Genomic DNA, 22,063 nt, shown 5'->3' on the forward strand with positions numbered 1-22,063 from the left:
CAAGTTTTTACATACTACATTATTATTGATAATGTATTTCAATAACACACTTTTAATTTTGTTTTACAGACTTTTCTAATCAATGTATAATCATATGTATATTTTCCAGTGTCATTTTAAATTTACGGTAAATTTCCTTATTTAAATTATTTTGTCAATTTTATGTTGATCGTGATGACTTTGAATTGTTTGAAAATTTCCTTTTTTAAAATAATTTTGTCACTCTTTTGTTGATTTGCATTGATTGTGCTGACTTTGAGTTGTTTAGGAATGTTGTTTGAACTTTTTTCTTAAAAAATAATTTATCTAACAGGGATAAAAATGTGATTTCAGAGGGGGACACCATTGTTCCCCCTCTTCCCTTATAATATAAAGATCTATAACCACCCTCTTATATTGTTAACTTTATCCCTCATGTCAAACACACTGTAAGGAAAAATAAAATATTATGAGACCATGCACTTGAAGGAAACTCCTAACCCGTCATTGATAAGGACGTTGTATGAACTACAATCGCTACATGGATAATTCATAATTAAATATATCAATAGCCAAAATTATGTATTGACAAATATGTCCAATCAATATGATGCATTTATTAATAATATTTAAAAAACAGATCAGTAATTTACCCCATCATAAATAGTTAAGATGATTCTACTTCGAAGAGTTCGATGAAGCTTCGCCTATAAAAACACTAAAGAAACTCAAATGGACCAGGTACACACTAATTTAGTGTGCACCGGATTGGTAAGATATATATTAACTTCATATAGTGTGTTCTACAGAGATATAGTGAACTTATGTGCAATATAGTACATTATATTAACGGAAAACATAATGTGAAATTATATGCAATATAATAGAGGAATTAATTAAAATGTTTTAACATACAAGAAGATCTAAGTCGTGTAGTATATATCACGACACATGTTATAACATATGGCAATATTTAGTTTTTCCATAATATAACGAGTGTATGAATGATATAGTGAGCTTTTGCTTGATATAGTGTGTGTTTGAATGATATAGTGAGTTTTTTCATATAGTGTATCTGAGTGATATAATGAGTTTCTGTATGATAAAATGTGTGTCTAAATGATAATGCGAGTTTAAGTATGATATAGTGTGTATCTAAATGATAATGTGAGTTTATATATGATATAATGTGTGTTTTTGAATTATATAGTGAGTTTCTGTATGATATAGTGTGGGTCTGAATGATATAGTGAGTTTCCGCATAATACAGTGGGTTTCCACATGATATAGTGGATTGTTCAGTAATGATACGTTGTTTTGACCAGTACACGCTAATGTTAACGTAAATCGGGTCCACACGAGTAAGATTGTAAAAACACATACAAATTGTGATATCACCATATGTATCCAATTTATACCAACTTGAAGTCTAGCAATCTAGAAGTATCGAATTACTCTTACAAAAATAGTCTTAGTACTTTTGACCCAAAACTATATAAACAAACCATCATGAAATTGCCATTTTCTTTTCTGGAGTTGAAGAAACTGTACCATAACAAAAACGTAACGAAAACCTGGTTTTTTCCCCATGTCATAAAACCAAAATCTTCAATCCCAAATTAAAGTTTACACAATTACACTCATGTGTTAAAAGTTAAAACTGTCATTAATTCAACTCAATACTTTTACACCCATTAATTTCAGACCAAACAAACTTATCATACGAAAGTGTGACACATTATTTCAGACTTCAGACCATGAATTTCAGTTCCAACTTTGTTGGAACAAAACAAAAAACACAACTTTACCAAAGATTTGCAAACGAACCAAAGTAAAAGAGACAACAACAAAAAAAATACACTAAAGCATTCTTATAATATAAAGTTGTATTCCTGTAAAACTTTCATTCTTTCATGGCAGCCATGAAAACAGCAAACTTTAGAACATCAAACATTAGTTTTTACTTACATTTTTAACTAATTACATTAGAAAATCCAACATAAAAATTTAAGAATAACTAACTAATCATAAGTGTTACATTACTTACATATACACTGATACACATTATTATCAGTAAGATTGTTGCAAAATTGATGGAACAAAAGTTAATTAAGTTGAGATTATTACTGACTCCATTGTTGTAATTTAGTAAGTTGCAGAAGAACTAAAATAAACCCAAAAACATTTCAATTTGAGAAAACAAAAAAAAATGATTTTTTTTTTTTTTTGAAAAACAGAGAGATTATGTTTTTAACCAAAAATTTGCCGTAAACGCGAAAGTTTTATACTTTTTTTTGGTTTTCACGGAGGATAACGCCGACCCATTTCTTTCTCTCTCCTCTTTTCGCTTTCTCTCTCTACTTTCTCTCTCTTCTCAGTAGTCAATCTTCATTCTTTCTCTCTCTAGAACTGAAGAACATTTTTTCTTTTTTTTGGTTTTAGGAACTTTAATTTTCTACTAAACGAAAAAATTGAAATAAAAATTAGATCCCTTTATTTTTTCTGTCTCTTCTTCTTTATCTTTTCTCTGCTTTTGTTTGATTCAACTTTGTGTGAAAATTATCCCCAAATTTCCCGCCTAATTTCTTTGTCAAAATTCTGGGTTTTGAAATTCTCGGAAATCGAAGAAATTGAATTTACATTCGTTATATTTCTGGGGATTTTTCTGGGATTGAAGAATTTGTTGTATGGTGTTTCTTTCTCTGTTGCATCTGATAAGTTTTGAAAAAAAAAATTCGAGATTTGATATGTTAGGGTTTGTTAATTAGGGTTTTCAGTGTGATTTCGAATTCGAAGATTGGGTAAATTTTGGATTCGAAATTTGGGTTGAAGTTGAGATGATTATCAAACGAAGTTTGAAATCGACAATGCCTACCCTAAAACGGTGTCGTGTTATTCAATCATCGAACACCGAGGAAGAAGATAACATTAGGAAGAAGAGAAAGCACAACAACTACAACAACAACAACAATATCAGCAATAATAATGGTAATGGTAGTAGTAATTATTTTCCATTGAGTCTTCTGGGTGAAGTTGCTGCAGGTGTTATTCCATTTAGTGGATTTCATCGGTTTTTTTCGTCGAATAATAATAACAATGCTGATTTCCGGGAATTTGCTGCGTCGTGGTGCACTGAGGTTTCGTGCTCCCCTGCTGAGGAAGAGGACGGGGAGGAGGACGAGGAGGAGGTGGTGGAGGATGGGAGGAGAGAGAGAATGAGTAAGGTGAAAACTCGGCATGTTTCGGAGGTGGCAAAGGAGAGCCGGAGACCGCCATTGGTGAGGACGTCGAGGGGACGAGCTCAGGTACTTCCTTCTAGATTTAATGATTCAATTCTTGATGATTGGAAGAAGGAAAAGAGTAGTAAGAATAATAATGCTGCTAGTTATAGAGAATGTGATGATGATGATTATGATGATGATGGTAATGATAATGATAATGATGAAGACGATGATGATGATGATTATGTTAGTGTAACCAAGAATGAGAGATTTGGTCTGAAAGCACAGAAGGGTAAGGTTAGTTGGGGTAAATATAGGGGGAATGGACATAAATGGGATGATCAAAATTGTGGGGTGTCAACGTCTACTGAGGAGCTTGGTTATGGTAATGGTTTTGATGATGAGGATGATGAGGAAGAATGTGGGTGGAGAGGTGGGAGGCCAATGAATCATGAGGTAAGGCGGTATTCTAGTTCCCGTAGCACTTTAACCTCATCGCGTGATCGAGGGCATTGGGTGGAATATGGGAAAACGGCTGCTGGTTTGCGTGGTAATAATGGGAGGTTGATGCAGCATCACGGATGGGAGAATGGTGAAATGGGTATGGATGAATATGTTCCGGGTGATATAGTGTGGGTAAAATCGGGAAAGAATGATCCGGCATGGCCAGCAATAGTTATTGATCCTGCGTCACAAGCTCCACGACGGGTTTTGGAATTCCGTGTTCCTAGAGCAGTCTGTGTGATGTATTTTGGGTACTCGAAGAATGGAAAGCAAAGGGTAAGAATGAATCATTATGTTTGTTGTTGCTTTTCATTAATGATGTTGATAGTAGTGTTAGATGCATTTACAGTTTGGAAATTTTAATAAACTACAATGGTGAGCAGGACTATGCTTGGGTAAAGCGTGAAAGGATTTATTCATTTGCGGATAATGTGGACAGGTACAAGCTCCTTAGCTTCTATTTTGTAAAGCTTAGGATTTTGAATTTGCATGTTTGCTGGTACTAGGTGTACTTTTGATGGATTCAGGTTCCAGGAGCAAGCCTGGCAGAATGGTTGTGAGCCAAGCAACTTTCACAAGGCGCTAGAGGAGGCTTTTCTGGCAGAAAATGGATTTCTGGAAACATTAATGCAGGAGATAGATATGGCAGCTGGAAGAGCTTCTTGCTTTGATTCCATTTCCAGAGGGGCACAGGAGGCCACTGGTTCAAACCAGTACCAGGAATTGCACCATCACAACCAGGCCAGTCTATATCTGTTGTTGGCTTACTAAATTTATGATTTTTGTTTACGGTTGCTTGGTATTGTCTGAGCAACCTGGAAGTTGCAAGTCATCCAGGGATTGTATGTTGGAAGGAATTTATACTACTGAGCATTGTTTGGTATCCTTTCATTTTTTAAATCATTAGGTTGGGACAATTTAGATGGTTTCCCTCGGGATCGAAGCCTGGATTTTGTACCGTCAGTTTTTTATTTTTATTTTCTTTTGTACTTCATATATGTAGACTTATGTTGCAAATTTCTCTCTTCATTTAAAGGCTTGTGCTATCGTAGGCACTCTCGCTAGCGTATTTAGGGCCATTTGGTTAGGGGGAAACAAGAAATGGAAAGAGAACCAAGGACCTTGATTGCCTCTGTGAATTTGGTCTGCAAAATTTGGATTCCAGTTCTCCATTATATATAGTAGAATATCTCGCATGGCTGGTTTTTGATTCTCTTCAAACTCCTCTAAACTACCACCAACAGTATAGACACAAATTTACTATCACTTTATGAATAAATATCCTCAGGTTGTCAGCCATTCACCACGAGCGCCGACAACCTATAGTTTGGAGCTACACTGATACGCTGACCGCCGTCATTGACAGTGAACACCAATCCCAAACTAAGGCCACTGTCACTTTTTTGCTCTCCCCACCATGGTCGACAACCTGACCACGCTTGCCGCATAATCCATACCATACCCCATGATTTGGTAGAAGATACCCTTAATCAGCCAGATGACTGCCCACCATCTAGCCTTCGCGCAAAGTATAGCCCACTGCCCAGTCCCCACTCTCCCTAGAAACCATATCCACGCAACCCATCATGGGCAGCTCTCTAAGCAACCCCCTCCATCACCTTAACCACCCTCCACAGCTTTGCTACACTAAGACCATTTGAGGATAGAGCATTATTTGATCAATGGAGTTGGAATAGAAGGGGAAAAATCTTAGTGATCAATTAACAATAAATTAATTCCATGGTTATGGTCTTATGAAATTAACAGTTGGTTGAATTTGAGCATTTAAACTTAGTTTCCATGATCAAATTTAACCACTATAGATCCGTCTTATTTTAACCAGCCAACCAGTATATAATGGCACAAATGAGAAGGGTGGTACTATTGAAAGTGGATGTGGACAGTGACAGCGATTCTCTTGGCAGCGAAGGGTGGTAGTGATGATCGAGGATTGGGCGCAGAGAAGAAATCAGTGTTTTGTTAGAGAGGAGGAGAGTACCTTAGTTTACTGGTTTCCCTTTCTTTTGGCTAGATAAAACCAAACAACTCAATAAGGAATTGAATTGATCTTCCTAACATAAGAAAAGTGCTCCCTTTTTGGCATGCCTTCGCACAGGCATTATTGAGGAGAAAACCCTTTTGGAAATTCCTTTTGTCAAGCAGAGTGATAAACTTACTGGCCAAGGAGAGTCTTATTTGTACCATAATACCTCCTCTGTTCTGAATTACTTGCAACAAATGGACTTTAAACATATTCACGCGGAATCTTGTTAGATTTGTCTCGATGTATAGTTTTAAAATACTAGCTTTTAGAGTTTTTTTTACTTATAGATAATAAAAGATATCAATGGTTAAAGTTGTGCATTGGGAAGCGTGAAAATCCTAGTGTTGTCAATAAATTGGAACGGAGGTAGTATATGAGGAGAAGAGATGTTGGAAGAAGATGAAACAATTCTTTATCACTAGCATTATCAGGTGAAACAAGGGAGTCTATATTTGTGGACATAGAGACTTTTAGAAAAGTCAGACAAGTTATGCAGTATGCTAGTACCCACACGCGGACTTTCGTGCTTACCTCTCCGAATAGACTGACACTATCTCTGCAAAGTAAACATCTATGACAGTAGCACTGCATGTTTATACCTGCATAGGTATATGCATGTACATATCCCGGTGCAGGTATACACTTGCATAGGTATATGTACTGTACTACTTTATGGCCTCTAACTGCACTAGTTGGGGCTGACTTTTGCTGCTTCTGTGAACATCGAACGGGCATTGCCATATATGCTGATGCTGCTCCTCTTCACCTCAAGACTTGCCTTTTGCCCCCCAAGTCCCAAAGCCAGGAGTGTGCCCAATTGGCACTAATCAGAATGCTATGACCTTGGTCCGAGTAAATAGAACAACAGTGTAGATGGTTATAGCTATAATACGTGTACCCATGAACTTAAACATTAGCTATGATCTTGACTTTTTTCTTCGCTTTGCTTATCTTGCAAAGATTGATATTTATGGAGAGCATAGTGCTCACCTTGCAAGAATAGATTCCTCAGTTTCTGTATGGCCGCTGACTAGAATAGGTAAATGAAAGAAAGCATCAACTAGGAGCTTGCTTTTCATGAGTCATAAGCATTTCTTGTTGCTATCTGAGTATTGTTGGTGGAATTTACTCATTTTCTTTTCTGAGTGAGCTTATCTAGTTTCGTGCTGAACTTTTAAAGACCTGTGCTTTAGAGGCTGAGCCATATTGGTCTCATAAGTTTGAACCTAACCATTTTTGACCCTTTTGTGCTTAAATTTTTTTTTAATGCTGCAGAATGGCTATAAGAAAGCAAAAGACACACCATCATGTGCAGGATGTGGTGCTGGCCTTCCACTCAAGATGAAGAAGACAGGAAAGGCTTCAGGCTCTGAAGGTCATTTTTATTGTGCGACTTGTGCCAAGGTTGGTAGAAAATGCAAAATTTCTGTCTTCAACGCTGTTATATTTTTTTTCACTCAAGCTTCCACTTCATCTAAATAAGCACACTATCTTAGTGTGACTATGTGTTTATGACCAGGCGGACTTACTTTCTTGTATACACTTTTCTCTTTAGATGGACTTATTTTCTGCTTTCTTTTCCCCAGTCGCTGAGATTGAAACAGTACTGTGGTATTTGCAAAAAGATTGGAAGTCACTCAGACAGTGGTAAATGGGTAAGACTGCCTACACTTGACCAAGCGTATGCTTTCTTCTCGTTTTAGCTTTTTACAGATTTCTTTTGCTATCAAGTTTATATGCTTTTGCTTGGTGTTAACACAGGTGAGGTGCGATGGTTGTAAAGTTTGGGTGCATGCAGAATGTGACAGAATTTCAAGCAACCTTTTCAAGGTTTCCTTTCCTTGTTGAGATACAATGGGTTTGAAGTTAACGGAAAGCAGGAACTGTTCTAATGTTTTCTTTGTGATGATGCCAGGATCTTGGGGCCACCGACTACTACTGCCCTGATTGCAAAGTGAAGTTCAACTTTGAATTGTCAGATTCAGAAAATCAGCCTAGAGTCAAGTAAGCTTCTTATATGTGTATTTGTGTGAATTTTTCCAACAAAACTTCTTGTCTCTCTATCCCTCACTCTTTCTTTGACAAAGGAGTCTGATGATAGGTGTTCTTTTCTTTCCACACAGGTATTATAGAAATAATGATCAGGTCAAGCTGCCGGATAAGGTTAATGTTGTTTGCTCAGGCATGGAAGGCATATATTTTCCTAGCCTCCATTTGTGAGTATCCTTCTTCTGGCATGGATGCATGCATTTTGTACAGGTGTTCTAGGTCCCTAGAAATCATCTTGGCCAATATCTTAACCATTTTTTCATTTTGTTGGATTTTATGTCAAAAATATTATTATGATTATCCACTAGCCTTTACAGTTACATACCCTAAAACCCATGAAAGATCTCTCAGGCATAATGATGTTGTCTCCAACATATTATGATTCTCTTGATGGGTTTGTAGTAGGGCATGGTCAACGATTTTTTGATCCTTTTCTGTGCTTTGCTTGCATTCTAAATTCGGGGTGATAATGGGGGTATGCTTAGTTGCTTCTTGATGGGAATCCTAGCTATGACCTAATTAGCATCTTAAATCCATATAGTTGTGATAGTGGCAAATGGCCCTAACTTCGGGATGGCAACTGGTCAAATTCGGACCAGTTGTTGCAGAATTCAACTCAGACCCTGTCAGCAATCGGATTCAAATTGGACCTTCCTACCTCTGACTGCAACTCTAACTTGACTCTCTATTCTTGAGTTATGCTATCCTTTTTTTTCTTTTTCTAAAATTGTTGTTTAAATTTTTGTAATTAATATCTTCCATGTATTAGTAGTTGATGTGAATTGTGATGGAGAGAGAAAACTTTAAACTTAGAAAGTGAAGATTATTTGGTGCATCCTGAAATAGAACATGGGATTTGTTATATCTGACGGAGGGAAGATTTACTGTTATCTAGAGTGTACTTGGCTTAGTTAAATCTCCTGCTCCTGTTACATGCATAGTTAAACTTCAGACTACATGAAATTTATTCCTGACAGAACTTTTAGTGATGTCCATACTTCCAACTTTGTTTCAGAGTTGTATGCAAATGCGGATATTGTGGGACATCGAAGCAGCAACTTAGCGAGTGGGAAAGGCATACGGGTTCCAAAGTGAAGAACTGGAAGATGAGTATTAGGGTCAAAGGATCTATGCTGACTCTGGAGCAGTGGGTGTGTACTTCACCACTTGATCTGCAAATTTTTTTTATTTTACCGATATGACACGGAATGCAGCTAAAGTGTGCATTTGCCTGTACTGATAACAAATGTGTGAACCAGTCTTTTTATTGTCACTTACACGCACACACACACACACACTGATGGCATGGAAGCTCATTTCTAGGGTTTCTGTCACTTGGCTGAATGTATGGATATCACTTAACAAGTTCAGATACATCAATGTGTCTTTTTCCAGCAGCCTGTAGTTTACCCTTGGCTAAGACTACACCTCTACAATGTTTATGTATTGGAGTAAGGATGACTTATTAGTGCACCTGGTTGATAAGTCAGCGATTCTTTCTGTTTCTTTGTGGTCTAGATGAGCAACTTTTATTTATTAATATTTTTGGTATAGTTTAAGAAGCATAGTTTCCTGGTAAATATAATTATTCAGTTTTTTAGTGATTAATCAATACTTTCTCCTTCTGTTTCTTCAGATGTTGCAGATGGCAGAATATCATGCACAAGCTGCTGCTTCTTCTAAGCCTCCTAAAAAACCTTCGCTGAAAGTTCGAAGGCAGAAACTGCTTTCTTTCTTGCAAGGTAATTGACATTTGACACTGATAGGGTAGTTTGAAAAGTATCAGGTAATTATGTATGGACGGATAGTATCTATTTTGATCTATGGAGGAAATAGTCTCACTGCATTTTTGTTGCATTTACAGAAAAATATGAGCCTGTTTATGCTAAATGGACAACCGAAAGATGTGCTGTTTGCAGGTGGGTTGAAGATTGGGATTACAACAAAATCATTATCTGCAACAGGTACTTTGTTGTACTTGTTTTCTTGATTGATTTGTACACTGCACTCCAATGTCTATTACTGCCATATTGACATTTTAGCCTTCTGGATGATGGATGAAACCCATTCAAGTTCATGACCTTACAATAATTTGAAATCTCTCTTTTAGATGTCAAATCGCTGTCCATCAAGAATGCTATGGAGCTAGAGATGTACGAGATCTAACTTCGTGGGTATGCAGAGCTTGTGAAACACCAGATATTGAACGCGAGTGTTGCCTTTGTCCTGTAAAAGGTACGTTATTATTGAGATAGCAACTCCTTTGTTTTCTCTGAACCTTATTGGAAGGCGATGATTGTCTATGATAAGATCTCTTCCACTTTCTTCACTGTTTGTTGTATCGGAATCTAGAATCTGATTTAGGCATTGGTGATTGTGGATTTATGTGATCAGGATTGATCTTTAATGATTGTTGATGTTTCTGAACTGGTTAAAACCCTTTTTTATTTTTCCTCTTCTTTTTCTTTCTGTTGGGAGATGGTTGTTTCACTTGATCTCCAGCATGTCAGCTCATATATTGAACTTGTTTACATTCCCTTCCACCTCGTTTTTGCTCCCTCTTTTAGTGAAGAATTGTTCTGGATCCGAGGATCAGTTCGGTTTCTGGTCTTGTACTTACCTTTTGGACTGAAGCTCACGGGATGACATTTTCTCTATCACAGGAGGTGCATTGAAGGCAACTGATATTGGCACATTGTGGGTCCATGTAACTTGCGCCTGGTTTAGGCCTGAAGTTTCCTTTGCCAGTGATGAACAGATGGAACCTGCTATGGGAATTTTGAGCATTCCGTCAAGTGCATTTGTAAAGGTATTTTACGAACTTATAATTTAAATGCATGCTTAATATATGCTTCCGCTATATTGATGCTATCTATAATTTCAAGTGACTTTGCCCTCTTCTGTTTTTTAAGCATTGTATAGCCTGTGTCACTAATGGAAGTCAGAAAAATTCAGTATGTTAAATTATGAAATATGGATCGCTCATATAAGTATCATGTCATGTAAACATGCTTAGAATTACTTTTACAATTTTATTGTCTGTTATCAGAGTCTTCTGCCCATTCCAAGAGAAACAAAATAGGAAAGAGGTTGGTTTTTGTTGTCAAAGTCATTCAATCTTAGGAAGCATATTAGGAGCTGATTGCAGTTACTCTATTTTATGTCTTCCGCGGCAGTTGGGTGCTTACATGGAGATCAGGAGATGCCAGTCCAGGAAGTGTTTATGCTAATAGCGTGTTAATACCAGAAACTAAAATGTTATTCGTTACTTTCTGCAAAGAATTACTATTTTCAGCTGTCTATGGTGTATTTTTTTTTTACTGTCATTAGATCTTGAGACTTATATATGAGCTTTTAGAACTACAGTATTGCTTTCAGTAACATATACATGACCCATAACATTTGAACACCTTTCTCCTTCTGGGTGCTTCAGGTGTGTATAATTTGTAAGCAGATACATGGTGCCTGTACTCAGTGTTGTAAGTGTTCGACTTATTACCATGCGATGTGCGCATCAAGAGCTGGCTACCGCATGGAGGTACTGGATTTCTTTTTCTATGGATTCTCGTTGCTACTTACCTTTGTTTGAAGTTTCCTTTTTAGGTTGTGTCTAGTTTTACCTGGTTAATTGATCCTGAACCTAGACTAAGCTAAAATTTGCGGTTGCTTGTGATTTTGGTTTGGAGATGAATGGCATTATAACTGAGAATTCAACAATCAGTCGGGATATATGTATATGTGTGTGTATATATATATATATATACTTCTTCCCTTTTCTTATTAGTGATACGTAGAGGGAAGTCAAATTGTATAACAAAACGTAGAGAGAGAACGAAGGGGACTTTGATGAGTGAAGCTTTAACTTTTGGTCTTGTACTTTTAACTTTTAAGTGCGATTAAGTTTCCAAAAGTAGTAAGTAACAAGTATTGCGACATGTCCGATTTAGGAAATTGTAACATCTATTGGAAAGAGGAGAAAGTATATGTTTGTATACTGGTATAAATATCTTTATTGGCGCTAGATGATTGAGGCAGGATATGGATTCAGTTGTAGCCATTAGGGGTGCATTTAGTGAGACACAGCCCTCCAATTTCTATTATTTCCATTGGACTATTTTTTCCTAGTTGAAAAATCTAAAAAGTGGTAAGTGGTATATTGATAATTATTGTTAACATTTTTTGGCACTGCCATTGCAGTCTTTGCAGATACTTATATACTACCTCCGTTCCTATTTAATCTACTACATGGTTTGCTTTTCACTAGAAGCAAGGAAAAAGTAAAAAAAGTAGGAGAGAAAGGAATTATGGAAAGTGGGGAATAAGAAGTACAAAAAGTAAATAAAAAAATAGAGGAGAGAGAAAAATGGGGTAGATGGGGAGTTTTAAGTGGGTTAATTTATTTGATGAGCGACTACATAGGGGACAAAAGTGGGGAATAATGACTGGGCATTCTACCTTATATAGATAAAGTAACACTGTAACTATTAATAAGGAACGGCCCGAAAAGGAAAGTTTGTAGATTAAAAAGGAACGGAGTAGTAGAAGTTAATGATATTTGTTCTCAAGTGCAAAAGGGCTTATTTGCATGAGTGTTATCTAATTCTTGTATGCTGACGTTTGGAATCTACTGATATCCTCCATGGCAGTTGCATTGCTTAGAAAAGAGTGGGAAACAGATCACCAAGATGGTTTCTTATTGTGCTTACCACAGGTATTTGAACAAAAATATGAATGGAAATGAAGGGGAAGTATGATAATGATGTTGCCTTGTGGACTAATTCTTATTTATTGATGCAGGGCTCCTAATCCAGACACCGTTCTTATTGTACAGACCCCATCAGGGGTTTTCTCCGCAAAAAATTTACTTCAGAATAAAAAACGGACTGGTTCAAGGTTAATTTCATCTACAAGATCAGAATCCGGAGAGGCTCCAGTACAAGAGGTCAGTGAAGCTGATCCAGACTCCGCAGCGAGGTGCCGGATATACCAGCGACCCAAAAACAAGAACTATAAGGTAGGCGTGAGCTGTGTTATATCACACTCTGTTGTCGATTACTTTTTAAGCACATATATGTAAATTTTCCTCGAGCCTATTGAGAATGTTATCTTTGACATGATGTTTTGCAGTTTTTACTTGTTACAAGTAGCCTTCTTTATATAATTCTTGACCTGATAACTTGTTTCCTACTAACTGGTTATTCTTGGTTCATCCTTCCCTTGCTTGATTTGATCTTATATAATAAAAGACTTGTGTGTCCGCTTAGGTCTTTATAATTATTTTCAGTTCACCTGTGTTGCCTTTTTTAGTGTGATGTCTCGATTGCTTCCCGTGCATTGATCTTGCACTTGGAGCCTTGTAGATTTATAGGATGCTTTGCATTGTTTTGTAAGATTGGTTGTTATAGCTCTATATATATTAATTTAAGAGAAAGAAGACAAGTTGATGTTCATCATTTGGTTCTTGTGTTATCTTTCTTGTTTATAAGACTATATCTTGTTTCTAGTTTATATGCGATTTCATTGCAGAAAGCTTATAGGTTTTTTATGCTGTGTTTTTCTGGTCACCAGAGGACAGAAAAAGAAGCTGTTGCACATAAAGTTAGATGGCCTTGTCTTCATTCTTTGCGAGAAATGGAACGGTTGAATGCATATCGAGTAAGCATTAATTTTCTTCAATATGTCATTGATGTTTGATTGTCCTCCATTACTTTTGAATGTATCTTAGACAAGACAGAGGTAAATAGAATTTTCATTTGTTCTTCTACAGGAAGTGGAGGAGCCTAAAACATTTTCAACTTTTAGAGAGCGGCTATACCATTTGCAGGTGAAATTCTCATTATCAATCAATAGCTACTGGTTCTATTTATTAAAATTTCGATTTTCTGAAGCCTAAGATATTTTCTGGCTGCAGCGAACAGAAAATGATCGAGTTTGCTTTGGTAGATCTGGAATACATGGATGGGGTCTCTTTTCTCGTCGTGACATTCAGGAAGGAGAGATGGTCAGTGGTTCTTATTTATTATTTTTTAATGTGCGTATATAATAATTTCTTCAAAGCTGGTTTAAATTCTACATGTTGACTTTGTTAATATCAATTTCAGTGTCCTTAAAAACTCACTTTTTGTGTTTGTTGCTTGACTGCAAGACCTTGGATGATCCTTACACCTTAGGCGACAGAAATTGGACTGTTTTTAATTGTGGCCATCTGTGCAACTTCATATAGTTTCAGGAGCCAGCTTAAATTGTCGTGATATATGCCTCTTCATCTGCTTTATGAAGACAAATACATTAAAATATGACACTTAAAATAATTTCTTATATTTAAACTAACTTTTCAGTCTTCACATGAATCTCTTTAAAGGAAGCCAGTATAAATTCTAAGGAGAAGATCAATTGGTAGTGCATTATGTATGAGTTGGTATGGGAGGATGAGTTAGGGTAGTAACATCTCCCATATTGTATAGTTGCTGTTTTTATGAAGCATGTGCGCTTCTGTTACATGGTTTTTATGTAGAAAAATATGCATTTTTCTCTGGATCAATATATTATGTGGTTGTTCATCCCGAAGAAAATAGTCTGACATGCTGTTTTCAGGTTCTTGAATATCGTGGAGAGCAAGTGAGGCGCAGTATTGCAGATCTGAGAGAAGCTCGTTATCGGATAGAAGGAAAAGACTGCTATGTGAGTTAATACTGCTTGAATATTTTGTGCACCAAACCTGAGTCGCTATTAGACAATTAAATTATATATAACCTAAATATAAGTTATACTTCCTTTGTTTCTTAATTGATGCATCATATTAACTGGACACACTTGCCGATGCACAAATTTGACAATCAATATCTTTGATTATGTATTATTAAAAATTATAAAATAAATAATATTCTGAAAATATACATTAAGATTAACCCAACAACAATTAAGATAATGACGTTTATCTTTACACAATAGTAATTAAATATAGTCAAAGTAGATTTCCATATGGTGTAAAAAGTCAATATGATGTATCTATTAAGAAACAGAGGAAGTATAAAACTGTTCGTAGTTTGTAGTTAATGTTTCCAATTATTATGAAAACAACTTTGCAATCACAGCTGTAAATTTACAGATATGTGATTCCTGGAAGTAGTGCAAATTTGAGGTCTTGTGCACTACGATATCTGTTTACCACTTCTTAAAAAAGGATATTCAAAAAGAAATGGAAAACTGTTCTTGTTTTTCCCCTCACCTGCACCATTACATCAATCTATAGTACCTATATTTTAGACAATTTTAGTTAAATTAATGGTTCTCAAAAGGCTAACTTGTTAGCCATCAAGAGTTTTTTTTTTCGTTAATGGAATTTACGGCTTCCTTTAGTTTCATGTGAAAGTCTAAATGTAGATTCTTCAAATTTACCCCTTCTTTCCTGCGTGGTGTTTACACGTTCACATTTGGCTTTAAACTCGATTCTAATGTACCGGAATATATGGGAAATGTGATCAGTGACCATGAAGGAAACATGAATTCTGTTGACTGCCAGAACACTGAAGATTATATATGTCAATTTTTTTTTGTTGCAGCTGTTTAAAATCAGTGAAGAAGTAGTAGTGGATGCTACAGACAAGGGAAACATTGCTCGCCTAATCAATCACTCAGTAAGTTATTTTAAATTTTCCGACATATCTTGTATATACCTCAGCAACTCTCTTACCTTTTTCTATAGTTCCATTATTGATCTAGTTATCAAATTTCACTGCTTTTTAAGAATGATGTCTATTGATTCTAAATTCCATGAATCTGGGGAGGTCCCTTTAAAAGAATGAATATAAAGAAACTGGAGAACGAGTTGCATTAGTTTTACTCATAGTTTAATTTTTCTTTCTTCCTATTGAACATCTCATCTATTATGCAGTGCATGCCGAACTGCTATGCAAGAATCATGAGTGTTGGTGACGATGAGAGCCGAATTGTTCTGATTGCCAAAACTACTGTCCCTGCTGGTGATGAGCTAACGTATCTCTCTCCCTCCCTTGTCTCTCTCTCCCTCCCTTCCCTTCCCTTCCCTTCCCTTGTCTCTCTCTTGCATGTGCACGTGAGTATTTCAGGTTTCGCTTTAATATGATCTTTAATGTTCATCTGGCAGGTACGATTACTTGTTTGATCCGGACGAGCCTGATGAGTTCAAGGTGCCCTGTTTATGTAAAGCTCCAAACTGTAGAAAGTTCATGAATTAGGCAAATAGCATACACATTGTTTCTCCTCAAGGAGGAATTCTAACCTGCTCGTCTTCTTCACCTGGATTCCAGGCTTAACCAATTGGTAACAACCCCTTTTTGGCCTCTTTACAAAATCTGTACAAATTTGTTCCTCGTTTCGCCCTCTTCTTTGTTTCAATAAGACCCACCCCCCCCCAAAAAAAGAAAGGAAACAAAAACAAAGTATATGTAGAGTGTTTATTAGGTAGGTAGGTAGTTAGTCTTGATGTATATGGTTAACACACATTCATTATCTTAATTTTGTTGTTTTTCCTCCTTTTGCAATAGTTTTACATGTAATATCTGCCTCCAGAAACTTCAGGTCTTCTTTACAGTTGAGCGTTTCTTCGTATACGTGCGTGCGATCTTTGATAAAGACGATGATCACATGATAATCTATTCATGTAGTTTTGTGCTGATTTTGATTGTAAATTTTTTTTTGCTCAAGGATACTAAAAATGAACATTATTATTTTGAGCTCATATGCAGATTCAATTTAACCTTTTCTTGCTTCAATTTTCTTCCAAGAAAAAGCTCCACGTTTTGAGCAATACTAAGTACTAACTGTTGAATTTCACGGTTTATTAGTCAATAGTTACTTTGTTTCCTGAGTGTTGATCTTCTAGCAATCTGCATAAAAGATTGATAGTCCCAAATGAATTGCTTTCTTCGAAAAAAGTCCTGTTCTTTGGAAGATCTATCTCGTGTCTGGTAAGCGTCTAATATGGGTGCCAATATTCAAATAGGAGTCGAGTAACATAAATTGTAAAAACAGGATCTTGAACGTTATGCAACAGCCTTAATTCTCCACATAAAAGCAAACTACCAAAACAATTGAAAGTATTGGGTCAGACCGTCTGACCAATACTTACTGTCAGACGGGCTGAGCCCAAACCTCTTCCTGAATTCCTCTTCACCTTCGGGAGTTTGACAACCCATTGATTTATCAAGTTTGCGAAATGTCTTTGGATTTGAAAAATCTAGATCTTCACTCTCATAATCTGCAAGAACCCATTGATCTTCACTCTTCACCTTCGGATTTGACAGCCCATTGATTTATCACTGTATCCACGTCCTGCCAAAGTGTTCAGGTGCATGAGATATTGAAAATTGCTAATTTCCCCATTTTGCCACCTCTTAGAAAATGATGAATTGAAGGAGGAAGAAGAGGAGATTGAAATTGCAGGAGTTTGGCGGGAGGAAGAAGACGACATGAGTCGAAGAAGTTTGCAGGGAGTTCGAAGAAGTTTCCAAAGGGTTGATTCCTTCTAAATGTTATAATCGGCAAGGGACGACCATCTGAAAATATTTTATATGTTTAAGTTAGTTCTTTATTTCTTTCAGTTGGTGTTTTATATGTTTCAGTTGGTGTTTAAAAATATTTGAAACCAACTGAAAAAAAAGAAGACTAACTGAAAAAAAATGAAGACTACCTGAAAAAAAAAATGAAGACTACCTGAAAAAAAAAATGAAGACTACCTGAAAAAAAAATGAAGACTACCTGAAAAAAATGACCTAAGTTACATTCATTTAGACCTAAGTTACTTTCAGTTAGACCTAAGTTACTTTCATTTAGAGGTAACTTACTTTCATTTAGACTAACTGAAAAAATGAAGACTAACTAAAAACAAATTAAGACTAACTGAAAAAAAATGAAGACTACCTGAAAGCAAATGAAGACTAACTGAAAAAAATTAAGACTAACTGAAAAAAATTAAGACCAACTGAAAAAAATGAAGACCAACTGAAAAAAAATTGAAACCACCTGAAAGTCGTCCGACCAAAGATTATGGTCGGACGAGTCCGACACAATACTAACTCTAACAACAAATAATGACACAAAAGTTAGTCATTAACATAAGAAAATTAAGAATCCAAGTCAATCAAAAAGCCAGAAACATAATCTAAGCCACTATTCCAACCATTACTCATATTCCTATCCTTTTCCCCACTAAATTCCAACCGTTATCCTTTCTTCTGAAATACTACTTCTCCAACATCAGGATTCCACTATCTTCGCTTCAAATGTAAATCAGTAGCTCTAAAGGTCAGAACTACTTCTGAACTAGCCATCATAGAATAATATGCCCCTAAATTCGCTTGGAATATGCACAAATTCCTTTGTGAGTTTCCCTTAATGCAGAGGCTCATAACTTCATTAGACACATGTTATTTGGCTCTTGCAAGCATTAAAAGACTAAGAAACTTTTAACAGATTCAGATGAGATTTCTTGAATGTTATCTTTGTCGCGGGTGAATATAGAACTAAGTGCTAAAGCAAACCAAGATTTCTGTATTATAGAACAATCATGAATCACGGGAGTCATGGTTTGCAATCGCCTTACAATCATCCATTATAAAAATCATTGAATAAATGCAGTTCATCAGGAAGATTATAGGAGAAACTGTAGGGCCAGATGCAGGTAGGAAAACAGACATCATGATTCATATGCCCTCCCTAAATGAAAAAGGTTACTTAAAGATCAAGAGAGAAGCAGATGACGGGACACATTCAAAACCGAAATGACCAGACAGGGAGAACAATTCTCTCAACTGTATACTCTCCCCAAATTATGCTCTGACAAGACTTCCATTCACCTGGATGTTCATTATCAGGTCTGTGGAATCTGGAGATATGATCTCTTCAGCTAAACGAGGAGCTAGGTCTTCTTAACTATCGTAGAACTCTGTGTCAGACAGTTCGATATAGAATGAATAACAGAAGGTGGTTGTTAAGATTTGAAGTCTGAAAACTTTGATTCCGGCTTCTGATGACATAAAGCCGTAAAACTAGATGCATTGCTCTTCATGCATCAACTTGTACCTAACTGAACTTCCAGACTGATAGCTAAATCATGTACTTAAGCACATTATGCACATACACACACCCATCAAACAGTTCTAGAGAGAACAGATATTGCTTTTGACAATATAGACAAACACCCAAAGAATGGTCTGATAACAGTATGGAACAACTGGAAGATCTAACCAAGCATGGGACTCAAAATCACAATAAATCAGAAGTAAGACATTGAGTAACTGATACAAGTATTTGAAAATCCCATTGTTTCATATATTCCACTTTGAACGAAATGTTACAGCAATATTTCCATTTTGCATATCCTATGTTTTCTTCTTCTTTTTACTTCTTTTTTGTGGGAGAATACATACATTTTCCCCTATACTACTTGCAACATGATTTAGAAGGTGATAATACAATCATCAATCTACTATAATCTGTACAAAAGGAAATCCAAGGAGAAATGATAAATGTACCAGTTTCATAGCAGTCACTTATATCAGAGGAAAGGCGAAACAGGACTCTGAATGTAACTCACTACCTCAATATCACCCAAATTTTTCACTAATGAGATATATTCTGTCGGACTTTGATCCGGATCAGCAAGCAAGAGACTTCCCTCTTCTGTCTGAACCAAAACTTTACCGTTCTCTGTGCATCCATAGAAGTTACCCAAGTCCGGCATCATGTCAATCTTGAAGAGTTTCGTCCATGAGTCCGACACCCCATATTGCAATAAGCTCCACATTTCTACCCCTCCATATACATCTTTAGCCCAAGCACATAAAGATCCACCCATCTCACTCACACTGAAATCCAAGAAATGATCACTACCCAAAAAAGCTTTGGGCATGCTCACATCCTTGAAGGTCTCATCAGACAAATCAAACCCACTAATACACTTAGCATTCGATATTCGAACTTGAGTTCTGACCCAATGCAATGTCTCATTGACCAAAACTCCTCTACCACCCATGAAAATCGAAAATTTATATTCATCAAATGTCCCGATTTTCTTCCAATCTTTAGACCTTAATGAATAAACATACACATAATTCTCATAACTCCTCCTCTGAAGACCACCAATTAACAACACATAATCATCCTTACTAGAAACATATCCAAACCCATATATCAATTTCCCTTGAAAATTTCCCAAAGGATCTAACACATGGAGAAACTGACCCATCACTGGATTGTAAATATGGAAGTAATAATCAATATCAGCAAAAGGATTCCCACGCCCAAAACATACCAATCCATTACATGAACCAATTAAGAAAGTATTAACACCATTATCATAAAAACTGAGACTTTTAACCAAAGTTAAACCCTTTTCACCATAATTCTCATCTGGGCATCTATCATATGCAGCATAATTAAGAATGTAAAAATAATAAGCAGATTTAATGAAGAGACAACTTGTGGGCACAAATGGATTTGAATTTGTGCGTTTGAGGTGGGATTTGATGAAATGTGGGGTTGAAATAATGGAATTCCATGTTTTTGACACAGATTTGAAGCGGATTACAGAATTTACTGGTAATCTTGTGATGATTTCAGAAAAGATGAGTTCTTCAGGTAGCTCAACAAGAGCTACTGAAGGGTATTGATGCAGTGATTGAACTTCATCATTTCGATGTTCATTGTTGTCTTTTTTCAACCTCTGCTTCTTCCTTTTTCTGTATCTTTCAACTGATGTGATCATTTCAATTTTCAGACTGTTGTGTTTTGGTGAATGAACGGGGCAACCAGAGGTTTTTGCCGCCGGTAAGAAGAAAATAATCAGAGTTTGACTTCATTTTATAGTGTTGCATCTGCATTATTGCTGTGCTTTTTGACTACTTCTTAGAATTTCCATCTTATTTGAATATTCTTCATAGAAAAGATCCAACAGAATTTGTCAAAGTGTTCAGCATTTGCATGTATAAAGGGTTCCCCATTGTATCATTCACTGGATTCGCTTGTCGAAAGAATGGTGCAAGGAACATACAGATTACCTAAAGACAACATACTATATATGATTCAACCACTATATATGTTAAAGCATAAAATGTGTGGGATACGCCTAGCATAAACTCACAAGAATGCCTATGATGACCTTTGTGTATGCTACTTAAAATTGGTGTTAATCAGTTCTAAGCACTTAATTCAGAAGAAAACACAGATGTGTATGACAGTATGAGCATTGTAAAAGTCTTCTAAGCTATGAACAAATGCAGAAAAGCACTTTCATTCGAGTTCAGGCGCGGTTTTGGTGAATTGTGCACTCTAAACTTCTCATTTGTCTAGATGTTTATTCAAGTAATCTGACCTGTGAAATAGGCCATGGTCTTTGTACTGGTAAGTTAATCACTCTAACCATTCAATTACCATAAACAAGGATCACATCCGTATACAACTATTCAATGTATGATTAAAGAAGCTGCTAGTATATGTGAATTCAATTTCTTTGAGGCAGTCATCACAGGAAAAACACTACAAAAATAAAATTACAATAAATTATTACCTATCACTTTTCTTGGAGATACTCATAAATAACCTAAAGATGCAATCAGGATTCAGGAGATAGATTTCTCAAAATAAAGTTACATGAACATATTTGAAGATTAATACAAAACCCTAAGCAAGATCGACAAGGCAAGTAAAAAAAACAACAAATCATGTCGGTTTAGGGTGGGGGACTACCGACTTTTTAAGAGTATTTTAGAAAGTTTAGGATGAAAAGAAGTCCATTTATGACATGTAACAGCCTAACAGGTATTGTGACATTTCCATTTTAGAAAAGCGTAGGTAATGTGAAACAAGTAGTATTTGGGTCTGGGCATTGTCGCGGGTTGGTATTGTGTTTCAGATTTGATATGCATTTTTTTCCATTCTCACTAAAATATATTAAGGAAAATTCAACATATAAAAGATACAAATATAATAATGTGGACACTTAAAGCATGATTAAAAGTTGATTGAGAAAAATAAATCTTTATTGGTTCTATCTCCTATTTTTTATGAAGAGAATGAATCTTTTTATCGAAGGATCCGAAAAAAATAGGTTCGGATCTCCAGAAATGTATTGAATCGATTTTTTTTAATAAATAGATACGATCGCAGCTTCGAATATGGAATTCAAAGGGATCAAATAGGAAACGATACTTTGAATCATAGAACTATAAGGAAATATACGATCAACCAACATTTATCGAATTTAAAAAAGAGTCAGAAGAAATGGTTT

General features: G+C 36.0%; 2 protein-coding genes across 2 annotated transcripts; one reads left to right on the forward strand and one right to left on the reverse strand.

Annotated features, from left to right (window-relative positions):
• The first annotated feature begins 2,265 nt into the window (after positions 1-2,265).
• LOC104888258 (histone-lysine N-methyltransferase ATX5) lies at positions 2,266-16,516 on the forward strand. The gene is made up of 23 exons (XM_010673163.4): positions 2,266-3,980; positions 4,088-4,143; positions 4,232-4,445; positions 7,024-7,152; positions 7,335-7,403; positions 7,510-7,578; positions 7,664-7,752; positions 7,872-7,964; positions 8,813-8,948; positions 9,434-9,539; positions 9,662-9,761; positions 9,908-10,032; positions 10,461-10,606; positions 11,231-11,335; positions 12,444-12,508; positions 12,595-12,811; positions 13,366-13,452; positions 13,565-13,621; positions 13,709-13,798; positions 14,392-14,478; positions 15,360-15,434; positions 15,692-15,792; positions 15,923-16,516. Exons 1-23 carry the CDS (start codon positions 2,817-2,819, stop codon positions 16,011-16,013), a joined length of 3,471 nt encoding a protein of 1,156 aa, XP_010671465.2. The 5' UTR covers positions 2,266-2,816; the 3' UTR covers positions 16,014-16,516.
• Positions 16,517-19,176: 2,660 nt separating this feature from the next.
• Positions 19,177-21,336, reverse strand: LOC104888579 (F-box protein CPR1). Its single transcript, XM_010673602.4, has one exon. It carries the CDS (start codon positions 20,540-20,542, stop codon positions 19,334-19,336), a length of 1,209 nt encoding a protein of 402 aa, XP_010671904.2. The 5' UTR covers positions 20,543-21,336; the 3' UTR covers positions 19,177-19,333.
• Between the last annotated feature and the right edge of the window lie 727 nt (positions 21,337-22,063).

Source organism: Beta vulgaris, chromosome 3, assembly GCF_026745355.1.
Source record: "Beta vulgaris subsp. vulgaris cultivar EL10 chromosome 3, EL10.2, whole genome shotgun sequence".
Classification (NCBI taxonomy): domain Eukaryota; kingdom Viridiplantae; phylum Streptophyta; class Magnoliopsida; order Caryophyllales; family Amaranthaceae; genus Beta; species Beta vulgaris.